Source organism: Dermacentor andersoni, chromosome 5 (assembly GCF_023375885.2).
Source record: "Dermacentor andersoni chromosome 5, qqDerAnde1_hic_scaffold, whole genome shotgun sequence".
In the NCBI taxonomy this organism is placed as follows: Eukaryota; Metazoa; Arthropoda; class Arachnida; order Ixodida; family Ixodidae; genus Dermacentor; species Dermacentor andersoni.
Window position 1 is genome coordinate 107,429,923 of NC_092818.1, and position 22,821 is coordinate 107,452,743.

A 22,821-nucleotide genomic window follows, 5' to 3' on the forward strand; every position below is an offset into this window, starting at 1 on the left:
TACGAACAAGCTCCTCCAACAAAAACGCAGTACACCTACCTTTTAATTCTGAAAGATAGCCGCGGGCCTGCTGGAGTCCGCTCGGAGCTAAATGACTTCGCTCCGCTAATGGAAACGTTGGGCCAATTGGGAAAATGAAAGCTGCTTGTTTCAAACTAAAAAAGTAAGTTATTGTAGTGGACAGTACTCATATAGCCGCGAGGTGGAAGAAGAGACTGTACTAGTGCCATCAGGCATATAGACTCGACAATGGTAGCCACGACATCAACGCAGTCATCTGTTTATTAATTGGCAATTCTTTGTGGGCTTTCTGTTCCTACACTATGATTAAGTGGTGATAACGAGATCACCCATAAAATTTGCCTAAGTCGTTCAGATTTTTTCCTAAAACGAGAGACACGAAGACCAATCTGTACGCAGATTTACTGTTTTGTTTGCTTCTTTATTTGTTTTGTTTATATGAAGTACGATGTATTGCATGTGCGGTGCGTAGTACTCTAGTCAATGTATGCGCCGGTATTGATACATAACACAGTTGTACGGGTGCCTACGGGTGAATTTTCTTGTGATCTACGCAAATAGTGCTCGAGTTAGACAATGCACATATAACCTTGTAATTCTTACGTTGACACCAACAGTACGTCACTGCATTCCATGGAATATCGCCCGCCATGCATCTTTCTGTGTCTTTTTTTTAATGAACACGCCAATTGCGAACCGCATAGTGGATTGAAGACCACCGGAAGATCACGCTTGAAAGGAGATGGGTTCTTATCTGTTAGCCACAGTCTAAGGTGCATGCTCCATTGTTCCGAAAGCGTACTTGAAGCTAGATGCGTCTACGTGCTCGAATCAGCCCAAATTCCGCGGGTCACTGGTGCGAGAGTGCCCTTTCCAACTTGTAACCCTAAAGGGTACCCTAATTTGGGTCTGGTGAAGTGACATTGCATGGAGCTCTGAGTACACAGCGCTTATATAGATGAGATCACCTTAATCGGTGGACGAGACCAAATAGTAAGCTGCTGGCGCTGCTTGCACGCCGTGCGGTCTACGCTCGTGATAATATTAAAAATTACAAGGTTGTAGATATGTAATCCTCTTTGTCGCATATACATCGTACACGCCTGCATATCTGTGATACATCATTGTACATGTCGTCTTAACAATGCCATTGAATATGTAACTGTATGCAAGTGAAACTTGACCACTTTTTTGTGATTGTTGTGGTACTGCAGTTCGCTGGACTTGCATCTTACAGGTCGCGTACATGAGCAAAACGAGAACAAGGTGAAAGCCGGAGGCAAAGTTTCGACGAGTGGACTTGTCTTTTTCAAGGCGACATATGTACATGTGTAGACAAAGACAATTCCACTTGTCGAAACGTTGGCTCCGGCTTTCACCCTGTTCTCCTGTTGCTCATCGTTTTGGATTTCCATCTCACGCCTTCCCCGTGTTTTCCCAGGTTGTGTACATCATATTTGAAATCTACCCCCTGGAACAAATAAAGGAACGGAACAATCCATCTATTGAGCAACCTCAGATAAAAGTGCTTACTTCTTTCGATTTATTCGACTGTGTCGAATATGGCGAATAATATTATGTCCCACGACGCGATCGTACCGCTTAGTCACGCGCATGCGGTAAGGGCCTGTTTCATCACCTTCGTCGCATTCTGACAGCGGTCAGGTCGCCACGACCAAGACAGGTTACAAAATGTCAGCATTGCCATTTGTTGGGCGTGTTGGTATTGAAAGCATATTTAGCGCCAGAGAAGGGAGACGACAACAAAATGCGCTAACTTCAACGCGCTTTCAGTACGAAATGTCGCCATACTAACCGACGAACGCAGTCGTTGAAGCCCTCCGATGTGCCCCTGTAGCAGCCTCGGCTTTTTTATTTCAATGCGGCTCAGCATTTGATCACCACATTGCATTTTGCCAATTCGCACCATAAGTCGTCCGACAGGTCCCGCGACTTAGCACCGTCCAGAAGAAGGTCCACCTGGTCCAACATTCATCAAAATTGTGCCATCAGGATACACCGCGTATTACAGCGACAACTGTCTTGCAAAATAGGCGATTCGAGACAAACCGATTCAGCCGCCGTGGTGGCGTAGTGGCCACAGCGTTGCGCTACTAAGCCCGAGGGCGCGGGATCGAATCCCGGCCGCGGCGGCCACATTTTCCCTGGGGGGTGAAATGCAAAAAGGCCCGTGCACTGGGTGCACGTTACAGAACCCCAGGTGGTCAAAATTAATCCGGAGTCCCTCACACCGGCGAGCCTCATAATCAGATCATGGTTGAAATTCATAATTGAAAATTCTTGAACGGAATGATTATTTCTTTGTGGGCTAAAATCGGTGCTAGTGATGATCGCCGCGGTAGCGCATCGGCTATGGCGTTCTGCTCCTGAGAATGAGATCGTCGGTTCGAATCCCGGAAACGGCGGTCGTATTTTGATGGGGCCGAAATGCGAAAACACTCGTGTACATAAATTTAGGTGCACGTTAAAAAAAAAAAAAAACCAAGTCACTGAGTCTTCAACTACGGCGTCTCATAGCCTCAGTGTCGTCTTGAGGCGTTAGCCATCACTAATCACTTAATCATGTCAATGAGATCACTTAGGGCCTGAGCTTTGCGCACTATAATCACCAGTACAACTATTAATCAGTCAAGTTGTTAATAGTTACCCTTTCAATTAACGTTGTTAGCTGTATGGCCGGTTGTAATTACAGAATTGAAGTCAGCTAGCACACGAAGCACAACGTATTGGACGGAACTGGAGCACCAGTTCAGAGAAAACACGCGTACTTAAACGTGCCGTGAAGAATTTTAGAATTAGCGAACTTACGTGCTGCACATTATTTGATAGTGCAAAAATATGTGAAATCTAACATTAACACGTGTCGCTGCAGACTGTGTATATAGTCTGTACGTACATAGCGCAGGAATTTTTAACAAATGGATAGGCTTTGATTACTGGCTGACTTAAATTCTACAATTACATGTCCCCTGAGGGTCGTGGCCTAAAACAGTGATTAGTAAAATTCTGTCGATTAACCACAGCAATGACGGCGATCACTCCAACTTTAATGTTCATCGCTGCTACGTACGAAGCTTGATTAGTAAAGATTATAACGTCTCGTCCCGAATCCCATATTTCTAATAATTTGAGACGAAATACGCAGTGTGTTACTAAAAAAATGAAATTGTGGTCACTGACCGCGAAAAACATGGAGGTGAAGGTGACGAAAAAACTAACATGAAGGCAACGTTCCGGAGCCCACGGTGGTCTCATTGTAGTCGCATATCATGTGACCTGTCTTGGAATGCACGGGAAGAAATTCGCCAACGTAGATGTTGCCGATGTTTCGTATTCTTGCGATTGTGATGCATCATTTCAAAATGTCTGGGTCAATATGAAATCACGCATGCTCTCAACGTCTGCGCGTGTGTGTGAGGCAGACTAATGCTGAAGGCTGCAGTGTAATGAAGTAGGACACCACTAACCGTTGTCGCAGTAAAACGCACCACCCCAACAGCGCGACATATAGTATTAGACCTCCAGTTGCGACACATGAGGTAGGAAGACGAAGGGTTGGGGTAATATAACAGTGTCGGCATGGATACACGACGTAACGAGGATGAAGTAACGACTCGCAGAAAAGCACGATGTGTCCACGCGATTTGCATAAGCACCCTCGCTGCATGACGCTCCCACCAAGCGCCTAGGGCCATTCGAAAGCAACCCACGTAGGTGCGATTCTCATGAGGCCGACAGACGATACCACTAGGTGCAAAGGGTTGGGCAATAAAAAGAAAGTGGCCCTGAGGTGACCGAAGCCTGACGTTTTTTCTTAGAAGCGTGTTCACCCCGCGCCAACGCGGGTTCAAGAGGCGTGATGCTGCATAATTATACACGCGATGAATCCATTGGCAACTCGACGATCTCGAAGATGCTATAGACGTGATGAAGTTCTTTGATTACGGTTGTGTAGTGCAGTGCCGTGGAACAAGTAAAAGCGGTAATAAACTTCCAGAAGGGTGAGAATGAGAAAAAGAAAAAAAAAGAAGCCGCAATAGGCTCCACTTGCGTCACACTGGTACAGAACGCGAGCACTTAGGTGTACGTCCACGAATATGGATGCACAGGTAACACGCAATGGAACATGAAGTTAGCTACCGTTGATCAGTCTGTACTTCGATGCTGACACGTGACTCGCCTTGTAAGGTTTCGCCGGTGCAAGACACGGATGAGGTCCCACCAAGTCATTTAAAACGCTAACACTACGCTGGTTTTTTAGACCCCGACCAACATATATGCCAAAGGTCGGACGTCTTCCCGGGGCTCCCCCCCTCCCCCCTTTCACCCCACCTTCGGAGAAAGATGAGGTGAACTCCTCCACACGATGTCATGCTACAAACGGAGCTGTCGTTCATGTATATAGATTGTATGCAAGATAGTGGAACGTAGGGAACCAGGTCTTAAATTTTGATATTTACTCGAAAGCTTACTTGATGATGATGATCATCATCATCATCATCAACAGCAGCAGCAACCTATTTTTATTCCCACTGCAGTACAAAAGCCTCTCCCAGCGACCTCCAATTAACCCTGTCTTGCGCTAGCCGATTACAACGTGCTGCAGCAAATTCCTAATTTCATGATAACCCTAGTATTGTCCCATCCTCTACTGCATTTTCTTTCCCTTGGCACCAATTCTGTAACTCCAATGGCCCACCCGCAACCTGCCCTACGCATAACACGGCCTGCCCGGGTTCATTTATTCTACTATCGACTATTTCTCTATAATAATATGTGAACTGGAATGTCGCTACCCCCGTTTGATCTCTGATCCACACCATTCTCTTGCTGTGGCTTAACGTTACGCCTAACATTTTTCGTTCCATCGCTCTTTGCGCGGTTCTTCACTTGTTGTCGAGCTTCTATGTAAACCTCTAAATTTCTGCCCTATATGTTAGCACTGATAGAATGCAATGATCGCACCATTTTCTTTTCAGCGATAGCTACCAGCCAAGATATGCAAACGCCTGCCGTGCGCGTTCTAACCCAATTTTTTTTTGTTCTTTAAATCTCCTTCTCATAATCAGGGTCTCCTGTAAGCAATCGACCTAGATAAAAGTACTCCTGCACAGACTCTAGAGGGTGTGCAGGAGTGCCTTCCTGATGCGAATGCCTCCATGTCAAAGATAAGCAAACCAGCTGACATATTCGACACCAGTTTTGTTGAGAGTCCTAAATGCACTTTGCAAAGTCAACGTTTCACTTCAATGCGGCTATTCGAAGATTACACTGCTATAGGGCGTAACACATTGCGATAATCGCCAAAGTGACCCGCCACTCCGTTGCTCACACCCTCATTCTCTCTTCCGCATGCATTGGATGAAGCATGCATTCGATGGCGAAATTTAAGGAGTCTAGAGGTTTGTAAAGAATGCCGCAGGTGATGCCTTGGCCGAAACCACTGATAACAAAAGATCATTGGAGCAATGTAAGGGTCATCTTACTCTCTCTTCCTCGCGCTTCAATTTAATGCAAGTTTTTTTTTTTTCACGACTTACGAGTCTGTAAATAATTTGCTTCCTGTCCGTAGCTAGGTAAATTATTTAGGCGGCAACTTCAAGAATTTCTTTAGGTGAGTGCAATTAACTTGTGCGTGGTCAGGAGGCATGCCTGAATACCGACTCATTATATCAACGAACAAGGAATTATTACATGGAAAGAAATCAAAGCCGACTTTCACCCAAAGGGATCACACTGGCGAGGCGGAGTGCAATATATTCTACTCTCAGAAGACGATAAAAAGCACTTGCGGCGCCATGCTGCGGGTGAACGGAAACACGGTTATTCGTGGTAACGCAACATATCGCTTGTCTTTCTCTCCAATGTACGAACAGGCAATATACGCTTAAAAAACACAGCAGATTGTTTTTTACGCGTGTACCAAGCCTCAAGCTTCTATATGCTTCAATTTGCATTTTTCGTCCTGGGAGGAGGGCAAAGTGATAAAAAAGTGACAATTTCCAAACGGCAAACTACCGGTCTTAGTGTACAAATAAGAGAAGTGACAAGTGAGCAACCTTGAAGCAAGAAACACATTACCCAGTTCACACACTTAAACACAAAGGAATGAATAATGCCTTCGGGCCTCAACAATGAACAGTGGCCTTTTCTTGCGCATTGTTCGCGCTAAGTGTGAAACGAGCCAGTTTGTGTACACGCGTGCAAGTTTGACAGGGTGACTTAAAGGGAACGAATTTCAATATTTGTTTTCAAGTAGATCACATAAAATGATTGGCCATGATAGAAGGAAATTCCCTGCAAAAGCCTGCAAGAAAGCAACCATTGAAATTTCGTTCATGTACACTAAGTATCACTGCATGCTTGCTCTCACTAGTTGTAAGTGGAATCTCTTTGTTTTCAAAGCCTTTTTTTCTTTTTTTTTCACCAGCGCCTGCCTGATATTGTCGTCTGTAGTTCACATGTCCTCTCCACAAGGTAGTAGACAGCGTGTCGTTGCTGGTAGCAAACAAAACGGTTTATTTTTACCAGCTGTGCTCTTCAGCAGGTCAAATAGCCATTTTCTCTAAGCTAGAAAGGACAGATTTTTATAACCTTCGTGCTATGCGTCACCCTCCTCTAGCTCGACGCAGCGCAAGCGAAATGATTTCAATTCTAATGTTCAGTTTGCCGGCAGCAATAAGAAAAAAGATAAGCAATATTGGGGGAGCTTGATTCGGCACACGTTCAACAAAGTCAGGCTTAGCATAGCTCGAGTAACCGTCGCGTACGCCCGTGTTGACGTCAGACGTTGCGTGTATCGACCCGCATACACAAAAAGAACGTCTGCCGTGCAAGAAGGACAACGAATGCCTCGAGCGGTTCAAAACACCCTGCCCGCTGGGCAGGCAGGAGCGCGCGTCAGGCTCGATGTGGCTCGCTCCCCGCATACGATAACTGCATGCAGGGAGCTAACCCGCCACGGAACGTAGACGTGCCTGAACCAGCGTCACAACTCCGAGTCAATCCGTCTCAACTTCGCGCCATTAAACTGCTCGAACTTGACAGCGCTGGCGACATTCAGCAAGATCGAACATCAAAACTCCGCGCACGTTTTTATTCGCTTCGCTGCTACGGTGGCGCCGTGCCGATTGCCTGCACCGAAGAAATTAAAACGACGAAGTTTCGTTCAGTTCTACTTTTTTTTTCTCGAGAGGGACAGTGGTACTATACAGTTCGCATCAAAGCGAGTTTCCGCGGCACCTGGAGAACCGTTGTACCGTCGCCAAGGCTGCGCCCGGTCAAGGAGGATCGGGTGCACTTCATTTGAAACTACTGACAGCGCGAAACCGCATGAAGTACACCAGAAGGGCACGCGGACAAACGATGACTATCGTCCGTGTTATCTTTCCTGTGTACTTCGTGCCGTTACGCGCTGTCAGTAGTGTCGGTGTGGAACACCAACGTGCCCAACGTACCGTCCTTTTGGAGAACTTTGCTTGTTTGCAAACCCTACCAACGTGCACGGGCCCCTCTACGACCGCCGTCGGCTCTGAGGGACATCGCTCTACTGCCGCGCCACACGCCGCTAACATTTCATCGCACCTGCCACTGGGGAGTAACACACGCCGGCGTGCCTTGCGGCAGTCGCAGTTCGAGTGTCCTTGTAGAAAGAAAGAGAGAGAAAAAGAAAGATCTCCAGCGTTCCCTTTCGCGATGCACTTTAACTGTTAAGGACGCCAGTCGCAAGTGATGTGAAATATTGCCGCTCAGAGTAGCAATGCTGTCGCTCTCGAAAGGACAACGGCGCGCGAATTTCATTGGTGCGAAATTCCTTCTGACTTACATTTTCTCTGACGCATTGAGCAACAACGCCACGGGTCGCTACTGAATTACTGCTTGCCAATATCCGAGCTGATGTCATGTGGTTGGTCGATTTAGGCTAGCCGTAAAGCCAATCTAACCATCAACTTCTCTTGTGTGAAGCAAAATTTCCTGCCGAAACTAAGACAAAAAAAATAATAAATTAGTGTTTCCATCAAAACTATCACCTAGGGATATCATGTAACCTGCACTTAAATTAAGTACGTGATTTCAGACTCATTTTAGTACGTAATTTAGAATATACCTTTGTGCCTTGAAGCGGCACTAACTACTCTTCTCTTCGTAGTGCATGAAGTAGTTGTAGGTAACAGCAATAACAGGTAAACAACCTCCTCTAATATGTATTGCTTGCTCAAAATACGTATGGCCCACTAATGCCACGACTAGAGCATGATTGGCGTTTTGTGGCGAAACTAATAATTGCACATGTAATGGCCTCGTATGAACTCCATTTGTCACAGAGGCGACTCTAATCAAAACTCAGGTCAGGGCCCTTAAGCTCGCCACCGGCATAACTCTTCGAACCCTCTGCAGTGACTTTGCAGTAGGCTACGCCTTGTCTGTGCAACAGGTGGTGCTATTTGTAGCGTTGACAACGTTGCGCGTTGCGAAGTTTACTTATGCTGCATTACAAATTGGTCCAAGAGGCCATTCTCGTCAACAAGAGTGTGCGAAACACGGGTATGGTAGCGGGCCCATATACTGCGTGATACTGTTTTACGAAGACATTGAAGGCCACGTGTAGTAAGTCTATAGCGTTAACTGGGGAATCTGGTGCAGTGGCTGGGAAATGCTTATTACCTGCTACTTCATTAAACCTCCCAATGCGATAAGGCCTTTTGAGCGATAGCGCTCTTCATAACAACATGTCGGTTTGTCATGGGCATATAAATCTTTATAGGCTGAGTGACTGATGATTGAACAACTCAGTTTGGTCTACTTAATTATTGGTTGGACATGCTCGGTGTCATAGAGAGGTCATTTATTTGTCTTTCATGAATGAAAGGCATCCAGCTAAATGTAACACAACCACCGAACCGCGATAGTTTCTATACCAACAAACAGCTAACCAAAGGGGATAACACCTAATGCACAGCCTCTCAGTATAATGAATTCAGATTCAGCCTAATGGGTAAGCTGCCTCGTGCGTGAGCTCCAACAGCTAACCTCTAGGGTTATCCCATATTGGAGAAAGAATCGCGCAAATATAGACAAGAATAACAAGGGGATAAACACATAGGACAGCTTAACAACGTCTGCATACGGGCTAGATGGTGCACTGCAGATCATCGGAAAATAAGCGCACAGGGAGACACACACGAACAGCCGAGAAATACACAGGACAGGCACTGACGGACACAGGATAGTGCCTTTCTTGTGTCTTTCTCGGCTGTTCGTGTGTGTCTTCCTGTGCGCTTATTTTCCGTCGATCAGCATAGGACAGCTTAGCTCCGTTCGTGCAGCGAATGAGCTGATTCAGCTGTGGCCTCGCTTTAGATTCTCGGACCAGGATAAATTTCTTTACAAAGGTCTGCGATGCTTTTTTTTTTTCCCGCGGAGCCCGAGTGACGGGTTTCCTTTGAAACTTTATGTTGTAATAAATTGTACGTCATTTTATGCATCTAGGTACGCCTTGCGGATTTTTGCAGAACTCATTTGGTTAGTCCCTCCGCTAGTTGGTTAGTATCTCCGGGTACGTATTCTTCCCAGTAAGTAATAATGAACAGTCGGGATCAACTTTACCAACCACTTTGGTATCGGCAACCGCCGGCTCAGTTTAGAGGAAAAGCGATGCAAGGTTATGCAGTAACGAAACAGTCGGGAGCACTTTCTGTCGTGATCCGCCGGCTCTCCGTTTTTCAAGGGCTTGGTTTCGTTTTGTTTTAGTTTCTCTGCTTTTTCTTTTCCTTCTGTTTTTTACGCTGGATGCAGCCTTGCGTCAAGTGTAGAATAGCGCTTGCTTCCTTCTGCATAAATGTGAGGCACTGAAAGTGTCTCGGCGGTTTAGATTTTCTCTTTATTCGAAGTCTGCCATGGATGCTATACCACGAGAATTTTTTTTATACCATCAGGAATGCAATGAAAACATTTATAAAAACAGCGCACACAAAAAAGGTTCTATCTCACTCGACAAGTATCTCTTCTTGCCTTTCTCTGGCGGCGTTGGCCGCCTTAATTGATCGAAGTGGGCTATTTTAACAATGTATTTGCGTTACCAGCAACAGCGTTCTCATAAAACTCAAGTTGCGGGCTTGAGAGCGTCCCTCGAAAACGAGAAATTTAACCCAGCTCGTTCTCAAATGGCGTAAAGTGACAGTAATCTCTCGATCTACTTTTTTGAGAGCGAGAGAGAGGGAGAGATAGAGAGAGAGATAGAGATATAGAGATAGAGATAGAGAGATAACCATACTTATTAGATTGAGGCTCCCTGTCCAGTGATAAAAGGTCTCTCAGTGGTAATAAGAGGTAAATGGAGACGGAAGCGAAAGTGCGTCGTTGATGGATGCCATCAACTAAGCGTCGTCTCTTGATTGTGGTCAGTCCGCTTCCTCCGCTCTGGTAAGCCCAAGCGCCGTAGTAAGTTACGTTAACGCAGTCAATGGTCCTCAAGTGTGAGGGGCCTTCTTGGTATAGCGTCTCAATGACAGAGTGAAATTTGTTGGGCCACTATATGAACACGCTGAAACCTAATTGGTTTTTAGGTAGGCCTGTAGTTAGGCAAATGTTCAACATTCCCTCAGCATTAGCGCTGTTTCTCAACGAAAAAAAAAAAACAGGTCTGAAAGGTGAACTATTCTTTCACCTGAGCTGCTTTGGAAAATTGAAAGCAGGTGCGCCGCCTTACTTCGACATCACTCGCGTCGTACGAAACCTTATCTCAGTAAAAGTAGCTCATATTGTATTTTTCGTAGCTCTAAGCCTGTAATCTAGCTGGTTATGTATACGGTATATTCATTTAGCGCCCCTTCGATGAAGACACTGAACGCTATCCGAAATTTGAGCCCGCAAATTCGCTTCTCACCGGCGCCTGAAACGCAGGAAGGCAGTCCTGGTTCGGTATCGTACCTCGGTGCTCACGGGCTCTTGTTCACTGAAGCCACACATCCTTCGTCAGAGCACGCACACCGCTAGTGCACGTGCTGAATTACCGAGACACTAGAGCGGCAACTCGTCATCATCATCATCATCAGCCTGGTTACGCCCACTGCAGGGCAAAGGCCTCCCCCATTCTTCTCCAACAACCCCGGTCATGTACTAATTGTGGCCATGTCGTCCCTGCAAACTTCTTAATCTCATCCGCCCACCTAACATTCTGCCGCCCCCTGCTACGCTTCCCTTCCCTTGGAATCCAGTCCGTAACCCTTAATGACCATCGGTTATCTTCCCTCCTCATAACATGTCCTGCCCATGCCCAATTTTTTTTTCTTGATTTCAACTAAGATGTCATTAACTCGCGTTTGTTCCCTCACCCAATCTGCTCTTTTCTTAACCGTTAACGTTACACCCATCATTCTTCTTTCCATAGCTCGTTGCGTCGTCCTCTTAAGTAGTACCCTTTCCTTAGCCTCCAGGTTTCTGCCCCGTAGGTGAGTACTGGTAAGACACAGCTATTATACACTTTTCTCTTGACGGATAATGGCAACCTGCTGTTCATGATCTGAGAATGCCTGCCAAACGCACCCCAGCCCATTCTTATTCTTCTGATTATTTCCGTCTCATGATCCGGATTCGCCGTCACTACCTGCCCTGAGTAGATGTATTCCCTTACCACTCCCAGTGCCTCGCTACCTATTGTAAATTGCTGTTCTCTTCCGGGACTATTAAACATTACTTTAGTTTTCTGCAGATTAATTTTTAGACCCACTCTTCTGCTTTGCCTCTCCATGTCAGTGAGCATGCATTGCAATTGGTCCCCTGAGTTACTAAGCAAGGCAATATCATCAGCGAATCGCAAGTTACTAAGGTGTTCTCCATTAACTTTTATCCCCAATTCTTCCCAACCCAGGTCTCTGAATACCTCCTGTAAACACGCTGTGAATAGCATTGGAGAGATCGCATCTCCCTGCTTGACGCCTTTCTTTAATGGGATTTTGTTGCTTTCTTTATGGAGGCAACTACATGCAGCGTATTTCGGGCGCCTGACTGGCGCAGCGTCGGTGACAGCGCGCAAAGCACACGCGATATTAATTGCCTAAATGCACTGACTCGTGATTCTCGCAAAGAATAGCGACAAACTACACTCCATACCAGTCGTTACATCAGAGCCGTGGCTGCGCAGTGCGCGTTGACGCTGCGCTTGGGATACGTCCGAAATACACTACATGTGGTTGTCACAATATGCCTCCCTCCACTTAATTTATCAAACTCGCTTTAGTACTCCTCGTTCAGGCTACAGAAAATGACAACCTAAAGGAACCATGATTAAAGAAGCATCCTATATAGGGTGTCCGAGCTAGCGTTAGTAAAGCTGCTAAACAAGAAGAACATTTAGAAAGCACGGCGCAAAGTACTATTATAAGACCTATAGTGTTCGGTCGTCAGACCTCTGACGATCAAGAACTATGTCATATAATCGTATCTTGCACTGTGATTTTTTTAATCTTCCTTTTCTTTTCCTTCATCAACTTGGCTAACATTAGCTGAGAAGCGCGGTATATTACATAGAAAAATACAAGAAGGTAGAAGGCTCAGGCCCTCATGCCCCAACTCACATCTGGGCGCCACCAAGTAGTTCTTGTCGATATCGGGCAGCGAGTTGAGGCTCTTTTCGGAGCCGTTGTTGCAGTAGACCGCGTCCAGCTTGCCATTCTCCAGCGGCTGGATGGTGAGGAGCACGGGCTCCTTATCCATGTCTGGTCCCTTCGGTTTCGTCTTCCTGTTTCGACGTGCACGCGAGAACACCGCTAGGCAAGGCGCCAATTCGATCGGTGCCCGCTTACCCCCAACGGCGACGACGACGACCAGGCTTCGCCAAACACGTCACTTCACTGAAATCGCGCAGTCCACAGGCGCGCCGTTACCGCTGCTCGACCGCCCAAGCACCGTCGCACGTGGCGCAACGGTAGATGTAACGCGCAAGAAGAAACACACGAACGGGCCCGCGCAGGATCTTGAGAGCGACGGGAAGCGCGGGAGCACAGGAGGGATGCTAGAGGCGAATGCGGAGGAAGGCACGTCAGCTGTGCGTACGCGCACGCGGCTGCGTTGTGTGTGAGCGACAAGGACAGGGGCTGGCGGCGCCCGCGATGCAGCTACCCCCCCGCCGCAGTACCGCTTCTGATTACATGGATGCCCCTTTCTCTGCGGGGAAAGACACGCAGGAGGGGGGCGACGGGGTTTGGCCGCCGAAGGGGGAAGTGGGGAAGGATGGCGATGTTATGACGTCGAGCCGATCCTTAGGAAACTGGTTTCCTCGCTTTCGCGGAGAGAGCGCCGGCGAGTGAGGCGACGAGCACGACGCTTGCAGCGACGGAGGAGAAGGAGGAAACCGATGCTTTCGAGGCAAGACGAAAAAGAGAGAAGTGCGCGGCCTCTTACGTATTTTATGTGCCCGCTAGGATGGACACGTCTACCCCCCACTGGCCGCCCTCCACCCCCGTGGCGCGTGCTGTACACGCTGCCCCCGAGGCGCCTTCGGGGCGTTCGCGCGGCGTCGGGCCGCGACGACCTTGGCAGATCGGAGGCTCGCGCGCGCGGTCGCAAGGTTAGCCGCCGCGCAGCCCCGGCAGCGTCGAAGCCGACGGCGATTATCCAGCGGCCGTCGCTGTGCCCGCAGCAGATGTTGCCGATGCCTGCACGCTAATATACTACACCCTGCGTGCGTGCGTGCCTGCCTACTATCTTTGCAAGAAGGCGCGTGCACGTCGCCACCGTGTCGGCTTCCTCCTCTTTTTTTCAATGCACAGCGGCGCTGGAAGGCCGGGAGGAATGTGAACCCTCTGGCGAAGCGTTGGCCGCCGCGTCGCCGTGGCCGTGAAGCCGCGCAGGAAGTGCTCGTTCCGGGTGAAACTGGCTACTCGAGAACTACGTCGAACGAATGACCTCGCAAGCCTTCCGGCAATCAGGCCGGTCGCCATGCTTTTCCGCGGCTTTGTGAGCTAACTACAGTATGTGACGGTGACGAAGCCTTAATGAAGCGATACGCGTCGCGTTTTCATTTTCTCCCTCGCCTCTACATTAACAGATTTCGTTCAAATTGTTTCTGTTTTATTTTAGGTACCCGACATGTACTGCGTAATTAAAACAACATCAGTGCTCGCGTTCACAAAACTCTCTTAGGCTCCAATTGTTCGTAAGAGGTCATTTCAGTCAATGAAGCTGGACACATACCGAATACAAAGAGCGCTTACGAACGGAAAGCTTTGAGCATTCGGCGCCAGATGAGTAGGGGCATGATTCAATTACACAGATCCTACATTAGCTGCGCTTCAAGCTTTACTTAACGGTAATACAATCACTTCGGGAAAAGTGAAAGCCTCGAATTCATAACGAAATGACCTCACACAAATGCGCACACGGCGCGCGATCATTTTCTTTCCTCGCGCAGAGTTGCACACAACATTAACAGTGACGCATCTTTAATGATTTGCAGTTTGATTGCACCATAAGTGACCTTCCTTCTACGCCACGTTTTGCAGTACAGGAAAAAAAAGCTACATTCTGTGACGTCATGCCACCTTATTGGCTCGCTCAGCGGCATTCCTTGCGTATCTGAATTGCTTGAGAGAGTGGAGGTCACTTGGAAAACGTGTGGCAGCTCCGTGGCATTCGTTCACAACGAAAGGTGAAAAACCTCTGTAGCAAATAGTAAATACAAACACATAAGCACGCCTATCACGTAGCCGTATGTTAAATCAAAATAGAGTGCGCAACGAAGTGAGAACATGCTGCAAATAGAAAACAAAAAGATATTACAGTGGCAACGAACCTCGTTTTGTTATTGTCCCCCTCCATTCACGAGTTTCTTCTTACTTTATCTAAAGTCCAACGAATAACAATCACCGCGCGTAATTTTCGACGTGACTTGAGCATTAAGTCTTGAGAATCTACAATATGGCTATATACGTTCATACATGTTTTTTTCTTCGTCACTGTCATTATGTAGCTTAATAATAGCTGTATGACCTACGCATTCCTTAAAAAGAAGAAAAATGAAATATCTGCGGCTGTATAAACTACACAGCCCTACAAAGCGACATAAGCCTACAAGCTAACTACAGAGCTACACAGGCGACACAACAGACAACCGCCATCATTGATTCACTTGCATAAAAAAAAATGCTGGTCGCAATTAAGGTTCAAAATTGACTTTTCAAAGGAAGCTGCGACGAAAGGCCACGCTGAGAGACGCAAATCTAAGTTGTGTCCATAAAAGCAGAAAGTTCACGACACAAAAAGTTCTCCAGTTCCAAACGAATATGTGAAATCGCCTCGCGGTCCTACAGGCAATGTCCTCCTTTCCATTCGCCTGAGTTACCCCGTTGCCCGAGATGGACTGGCAGTGGTCTTCCCAAATTCCGGTCCGTGCATACTCGTCTCGCATATTACGCCTTCGAAGACGAAGCGCTGCGTTCAGGTGAAGTCGAGTCTCTGGCGTCTCGACGACTAAATCACCTGGAAGAATGCGCCACGACACATTAGTCGATAGTACGCAATATTGCGCGGTAGTATGCGAGGTATGCGGCGAATAATTGATGGTATCCTCTTAAGATAGAATGTTAACAAATTTACTTCCACTCCAGCATTTAGACAATTTTTTTGTTAGTTCGAACAGATTACAAAAATATAGAACCAATTTTACCCTTAAAAAAACTTGCACCCTGTGGGGCTTATCTTGCTCCACAATTGTCATATAACTTGCCTGCATTCCATTTCTATAACGCTGCACGCCCGCTACTTGCAGGTCACGAACGCCATACACGTTATCAGCGTGACATGGCAATCTCGACAGGAAAGTAGCGAGTGCAGAGTTCAAGAATGGAAACGCAAGCAAAGTAGATGACAGTTACCGTGGTGGGACAACATCAACCCCAAGGGGTGCAGCCTTTTCTAAAGAGTAAATAATCCTCATCTACCTCGCGTGCCTTTATATTTCTTCACGCTGCAGGCCCATTACTTTCAGCTGGTCACAAATGGCATGCGCGTTATCAGCATGACATTGCATTATTGACAGGAAGGTAGCGAGCGCAGTTTTGAAAAAAAAAAGGGGGGGGGGGGAAACAAAAGTGAGACAGATGACGATTACTCCTTGGGGAGAAGATACACCCCAAGGAGTACTAAATATTTTGAAAAGGCTGGCCTACTGAGGCGAATTACTTGAAGAGACTTGCACGACAAATAGCAATGTGCTGGACATCGCCATTCATCAAGTCTATTTTATGTCTACTGCAGGGCGAAGGCCCCTGCAATCGATCTCTGATTACTCCTTTCTTACGCGGATCATCAATCAACTTTCTGATTATTAACTTTTGGGCACATCTTGCCATTGCGAAATTGAAGGTGAGCAGTTGCGAAGTGCTGTCTGATTAGCAAAATTCTACGACCAGCACCATCTTCGAGGGGTTCGTCCCAAAAATCTGCAGCGGTCTGTTTCTTCGGGCAGGCTCTACTTGTTTCTCCCTTTCCTTGTTGCGCTGTACCAGTTTTAGAGGATATGCGCATTAAGCTCTTAATTCACTGTTTTGGTATAGAAAATAAAACACGTTCCTATTGACTATTTTGTATTGAAACACTTTATAGCGAAAGAAAGAAAAGGCGACACCAGCAGCATACTTTTTCTTTTTGCAAAAAAAGAAAAAGCCTCCTCGAGAAGAAAATATTCGAGTGGCATACCCATCAAATATTTCTCTTTCCGCTATAGGTATCAAGAAAACCGTTAACATACTGCGACTGGCTATACCTCTTAAGGTTTAACTGCGCCGGTAATTTATTAGCTATGTATCAGGGTATTCCTGCAATACTGCCATTCCTTGTAACATCGCGGCTACTGGCAACATGAATCTCGAAACCTACGGATTGAAAACAAACCTTAGGGTGAATATGGACATTGGGACCAGTATTGAGTATTGTTTATGTACGTATTCTTTCAGTTTTTTTTACTGGGGTGGCTAGGTCAGCCGAAATGATGCATTGCAACGGAGCTGCGGCGCGCAGTCATTGACTCGGCACTGCTGGGTCTGGGTCTATTTTTTTGTTCGTCTACTCGTACAACGTTCAGCTGTGCGAAAAGCAAAGTATAATCCTAAGGATTCGATATTATTCGTTTGTTTATTTGTTATTCATTTAATCTGCCTGTTTGAATATAATGTCACTTGCGAAGGCCAACGGAATATTGCAGATAGGCACATACAGTTTGAAAACGGCCACTGAAAAACAGAAATAACATAAAGAAACCAATACGCCAAAAGAACTATAATTTAAGTGAGCAGGAGATTACTATTACCGGCTTCAAGAAAAACGAAAAGAAAGAAAGAAACGTAGTAGGCGTAAGCGCTTAAAAGATGCAAAACCGAGTAGCAGGATGTGAAGAAAAAAATTGCAGCAAGCCCAACTGGCTGGAATCTGCACACAACGAAGCTTTGTGTGAGTGAATAGAGAGTCGAAACACGAGTACACGTACGCACACGCACACAAATTACACCGAGCGTTCTGTTAAGCGGAGCCGCTGACTACTAGCGAGCAGGACGGAAGCCTTGAACGTATCATAGCTTCAGGCGCAGGGTGCGCGTGCTTAAATAGCTCAATTCGAATCCACTATATCCGAAAGAAGCGTTTACTTCCTCGTTACAGTGCCTGCTGCGGTGGCTTAGCGTCTGTGGGGTTGCGCTGCGTCTGTGGGGTCCCGGCCCCAGCGGCCGCATTTCGACGTGGGCGAAATGCAAGAATGCCCGCGTCCAGTGCATTTGGGGACACGTTAAAGATCCCCTGGCTGTCAAATTGAACCCGGAGTCCCCCACTACGGCGTAACTCATAATCAAATCGTGGTTTTGGCACGTAAAACGCCAGAACAGACTTTAATTCCTCGTTACTGTGCAGCCGCGGACGCGAGCTTTGTGGTTCATTTTCTTAGTTCCCCCGCACGGCCAGCCCCGTCACTGCCGCGATGATGACGATGATGATTTATTGGCATCCCCTTTGAAACGGAGCGGGGACAAAAAGTGCCCTAGCCTGCTTGATTTATTCAGGTATGCTATACGTGTTTTTGATCCTAGTATTTCTCCCTAATCTCCCCCCTTTTCCCCTCAGAACCTCTATCTTCCTTGTATCGCTACATATGCCGGCACGTGATCCGGTCGTATCAGTCTCTTCCCTGCTTTTTTTTCTCATTCCACCAATACTCTCAACGTCTCTTGCTTATCTAGATTGCTGACCGGTTCATGCTTCCGTCCACTTTAAATTCGAGCGCTCCTGGAAGGTATACAATGCGTAATGGTCTCGCTGGATGAGTATACCTTCAATTTCCATTAGGATGTGCGCAGTAGTCTCCGGACCTTTTTCTGCAGCATACACAAGGCTCATCTAATAGCGAATATTTGCTGTGGTACGTTGATTGTCTCTAGGCAACCAGCCTGAGCTTCAAATAGCAACGCACTTCCCTTTGTGTTAAAGCGCGAATCTTCCTTTCTAATTAATTTTTTCTCATTCTTGTAAATCTCCATACTCTTTTTCGTTTCCATTCCTTGCATCCAATTTGTTGTCTCTGTTTGTCTCACTTTCTTTTCTAACTGCTCCTGGTTGTCTATCTGCACTTTCAATTACCTTGTACTTGGTTGCCAACTTTCTTGACCACTTCCTTCATTTCTGTCTCCACGCTTTTCGGGTACAGATACTTCTGCACTTAAGCGGTCAATTTATTTTCATCCATGTTCCCGAGTCTTTCTTCAATATAATCTTGCTCCCCGTTTCTCTGAGTTCAAACGAGGCATAACCCATGCGCCCTTGCACTGCTTCATGTGTGGTTTTGCAGTGGGCTCCCAAAGCCAACCGGTCCAGCGATCTTTGGTCCAACTCCGACAGTATATGAGATTTTAGGCACAGAATGCCATTTGCTAAGCGGTAGTGCTGGCACTACGACCCCTTTCCAGATCCCACGCACCATATCTTATTTGTTGTGGCCCCAAAATGTCTTGCTCTATTATTGCTGCATTCCGCTTCCCTTTTACGTTCAGGTTATGTTGGTGGGTGCTTAAGTAAGCCTTTCTTGTATTTATGTATACGCCTAGGTTTGTGTATACGCTCGCCTCCGCGGTTGGATGGATGGATGTTATGAGCGTCCTCTTCAGAACGTGGCGGTGGGTTGCGCCACCAAGCTCGTGTTATTATATTGTCTAATGTCGTACCCATGTTCAAAAGGAAAAAAAAAGAAATAGAAAAAACATAAGAAACACGGAGAATTCCTATCACCATCACATGTTGGGACCTTTGTTTTTGTACGCCTCCGTTGTTTGTCGTTCCGAATGGGTGGGTGGATGCTATGAGCGTCCCCTTTGGAACGGGGTGGTGGGTTGCGCCAGCAAGCTCCTGCTATTACACCGCCTAATGTCCTACCTATGTTAAAGAATAGAGAACGAAAGAAAAACAAAAGAAAAACACACCACGAAGAATTCTCATTACGAAACTTTCTGAACCCCTATTGGGAGCTCTGTTTTTGTACGCCTCCGTCGTTTGTCGTTTCCATACTCTTCTTTCAGCAGTCTTCCAATCGCACCTTGCTAATCTTTGTTGCGGACATGTTTGCTTTCCCCCTGCTCTCGCTGGACCCAAGGACTTCACGGAGGCCAGTGATTCCTAAATTGACCGCTGGGCAGATATGTCCACATTCAAATAAAACATGCTCCATCGTTTCCCTTGCTTTACCGCAGCAAGCACATGCGCCAGATACGCGGAGGTGAGCGCTACCTGGTGGTGCTGCAAGAAACCCAGTGGCGCGAGTGGTACGCGTGTTCTGCGGCGATTGTTTTGCCTATTCATCATGGGAAAAGCCAGGCGCATGGTCACGCCCACGGTCACGAACCCGGCGAGGTTAGCAAAAAAAAATGAGCTGCACTTTTAAAGAAATGCGTAATAGGAACTAACGACGAACTTTTTTTGGCTGTGAAGAGGGCCACGGGGGCCGCCTGCTAGCCTTCGTGACGAAGACTAGCAGGCTAGCGTAGTCCTAAGACGTCACATTCGGAGCGAGACAACAGGCGGTGCCTAAAACATGGAAGCCATGACGTGTTTCCGGTTTCGCAATTACTTTCGGCGGATACACTCGTAAGACAAATCCCGGGGAGAACAGGAGTAACCAGGCAGTTAGTCCTAAAAAGGGCGCATACCCCCTCGCTAACGTGAGCACACCTTTAGGCGAGTTCCGCGCAGCTGACGGCAGCGCTGCAGCCAATGAGCAAGGTCCATTTAAACAGTTCACGAAGCTTAGAACGAAAAACGTCCCAGAACCTATTGCCAGAGATATCAGTTAGTGGTGAACGACTGAAGCGCGACTAGCTGAGGAGGGGGACAAACACTGAAACTAGAAAACCCATAGGAAAAAGAAAAGGTACGAACAATTTTAGTCAGAATACTGTCATACGATTAAACATTACGCTTAAAATATTTTTGTTGTACTAAAATAACAAATGTATATGTTTTCTATTTCGCCATTAGTTCGTTCTTGGTGACCCCTACCAACCAGTGATTCTGGCGCAAGAGTCGGCAAGACTGTGCAAGCCAGCTATTGTGTCGCGCGGAATGGCGTTGCTCGCTTGAAAGCGACGGCTTCATCCAAGCGTTCTTTTTCTTGCGTGTTTTTTCAAACTGTGGTGGGCGCTTTACTTCAGATTTGGCGTGACCTAACGCACGGGATTCTTTAGCGAAAGGTGTGAGTGCAGGCTTTTTGTTATCATGCAAAGTTCACGATGCGGAATTGTGATATATATTACAATTCTGTTAATTTATATCACAATTCTGTGAATTGAATGTAATAGCACATGTAAAGAGGAGAAAATTTATATTTTACGCGTGAGTTAAAACTTCATTCGAAATGTCCGGCTATTTGGGCGGGTTGGGGCCATGACAGTTCAGCAGAATGCGTTGGCGGGCTAGTTGGTGCGAATCCATAATTATTTTGATGAGCGCAAAACGACGGACACAAGAAAGACGACAGGACGAGGCACGTTGTCCTGTCGTCTTTCTTGTGTCCGTCGTTTTGCGCTAATCAAAGTAATTTTGGGGCCAAGAATCTAAAAAAAAAATTGCAATATGAAAATACAGCTTTTGGAGAACCCTTGTACACAACGCAACGAATTCACGTAAGATAAAAATTGACACATCAAATTCGTCTGCTTTGAATGATCTAATGGATAGCGTTTACAGAACCACGATATATGTTATTGATGCAGAGCAATTTGTTAACTTCGTGCGTGAATATTTTTCCCACTTTCGAATTTTTGAACATTCGTTTACCAAAAGTCAGACCCTAAATCGAAATTCCGCTTCCAGCAGTCGCTATAATTTAACTTTTTTTCTCAAATGTACGAAATTTCCTTAAAATCGGTCCAGGGCCGCGTTATCTCAGTAAAGCGTTTCAGCGTTTTCAATGTATTTGAATAGGCCGCGTCGGAGTTGGCCCCGAACTAAAACTTCCTCTCATTAACAACAGAGCGCGTGTAGGGCGAGCGATAGAGCGAAAGGCAGGTATTGAGGCAACATGTTCCTAGGGGCGGGCCATCCTTTAGTTCCAGAAGCAGCTAGTGGTAATATTGGCGTCACGTGGCCCACGTTTACTAAAGATTAGTAAAGAAAGATAACTACAATGCTAAATAAAGAAATTATTGGTAATTCCGTAATTTTCGTCGACTTTACTGAAAGAAATGCCCGAATGCCCGACAAGAGTGATGATACATCGTGACGTTATTGCTTGACGGAGTCTGGAGGTAGAATTAAAAAAGGGGAGCGCAAGGTTGATTCTAAGTAATCGTTCCATGCCGAATAAAATCTGTAAGAAGTTGGGCCACCTGTGGCTTTTTAACGTGCACTTCTATCTAAGCACACAGGTGCTTTCACATTTCGCCCCCATCGAGATTTGGCCGCCATGGCCGTGATTCGATCCCGCGACCTCGTGCTTAGCTGCCCCACACCATAGCCACTAAACAACCACGGCAGGTGGACACAAGAAGTAACGACAGACGAACACAAGCACGTGTGTCCGTATTTCGCTTCGCTTTACCTGATACCGTTCAGTGAACACTAACCAACAAGCCCACGTCGCCACCCTCGTTGTCTGCATCGACAGCCCCTCCCAATCAGGTATACAGAAATTTTCGAAACTTACAGTGCAATTTCGGGATACTCGCGCACTTGATGATCTCGGTGATTTGTCCGCCTCTATCAGGTACGTGGGCAATGCTAGCAGGGTAGAGTCGGCCTTAGAGACGAAGCCCCCGATTATATCCTCGGCCAACGGGTCACCTTGTTCATTGGTGATGGTCCTGAAACTGTCGTAATATATTGGCTCCTCAATTACACTGGACTTCGTCGCTTCGCGGTCGGCGGCCGGAAGTTTATCGTGCGGATTTGTCCCAGCGCCTTGTTGTTGGTCCTGTCCGTCCATCGCAGCGCTGACTATGGCGCCACCCTTGACGACGGCTTCCGCTGGCTTTGTCTGCTCCCGCGAGGATGTCACCTTGGGCCGACGCTGCATATTGCTGCCACGAGCTTCCTCAAGAGTGCCGGCCGGAGCGTCTTTCTCTTCAGGTGGGTTTTGGTCACGTGAGTTCGCTGCAGCTATAGCTTCATCTTTGGTTTCCTTGGTTGGGCTCGACCTATTTTCGGTGCCGCGACCAGCTTTCTTGGAGTGTTTAGAACGTTTGACCTTTTCGTTATGCTTCGGTGGTTTGACATCTCCGCGTGGCTGGACGGTTTTCTTCTCACCGCTAG

General features: G+C 46.8%; 1 protein-coding gene across 1 annotated transcript in view; it reads right to left on the reverse strand.

Annotated features, from left to right (window-relative positions):
• Positions 1 to 13,198, reverse strand: part of LOC126531016 (ATP-binding cassette sub-family G member 1-like) — a 79,977-nt gene extending 66,779 nt beyond the window's left edge. Inside the window, exon 1 of the mRNA XM_050178375.3 lies at positions 12,618 to 13,198. Within this exon, the coding sequence (XP_050034332.1) occupies positions 12,618 to 12,756 (139 nt within the window). The 5' untranslated portion in view covers positions 12,757 to 13,198. The remainder of the gene's footprint in view (positions 1 to 12,617) is intronic.
• Positions 13,199 to 22,821: the final 9,623 nt, after the last annotated feature.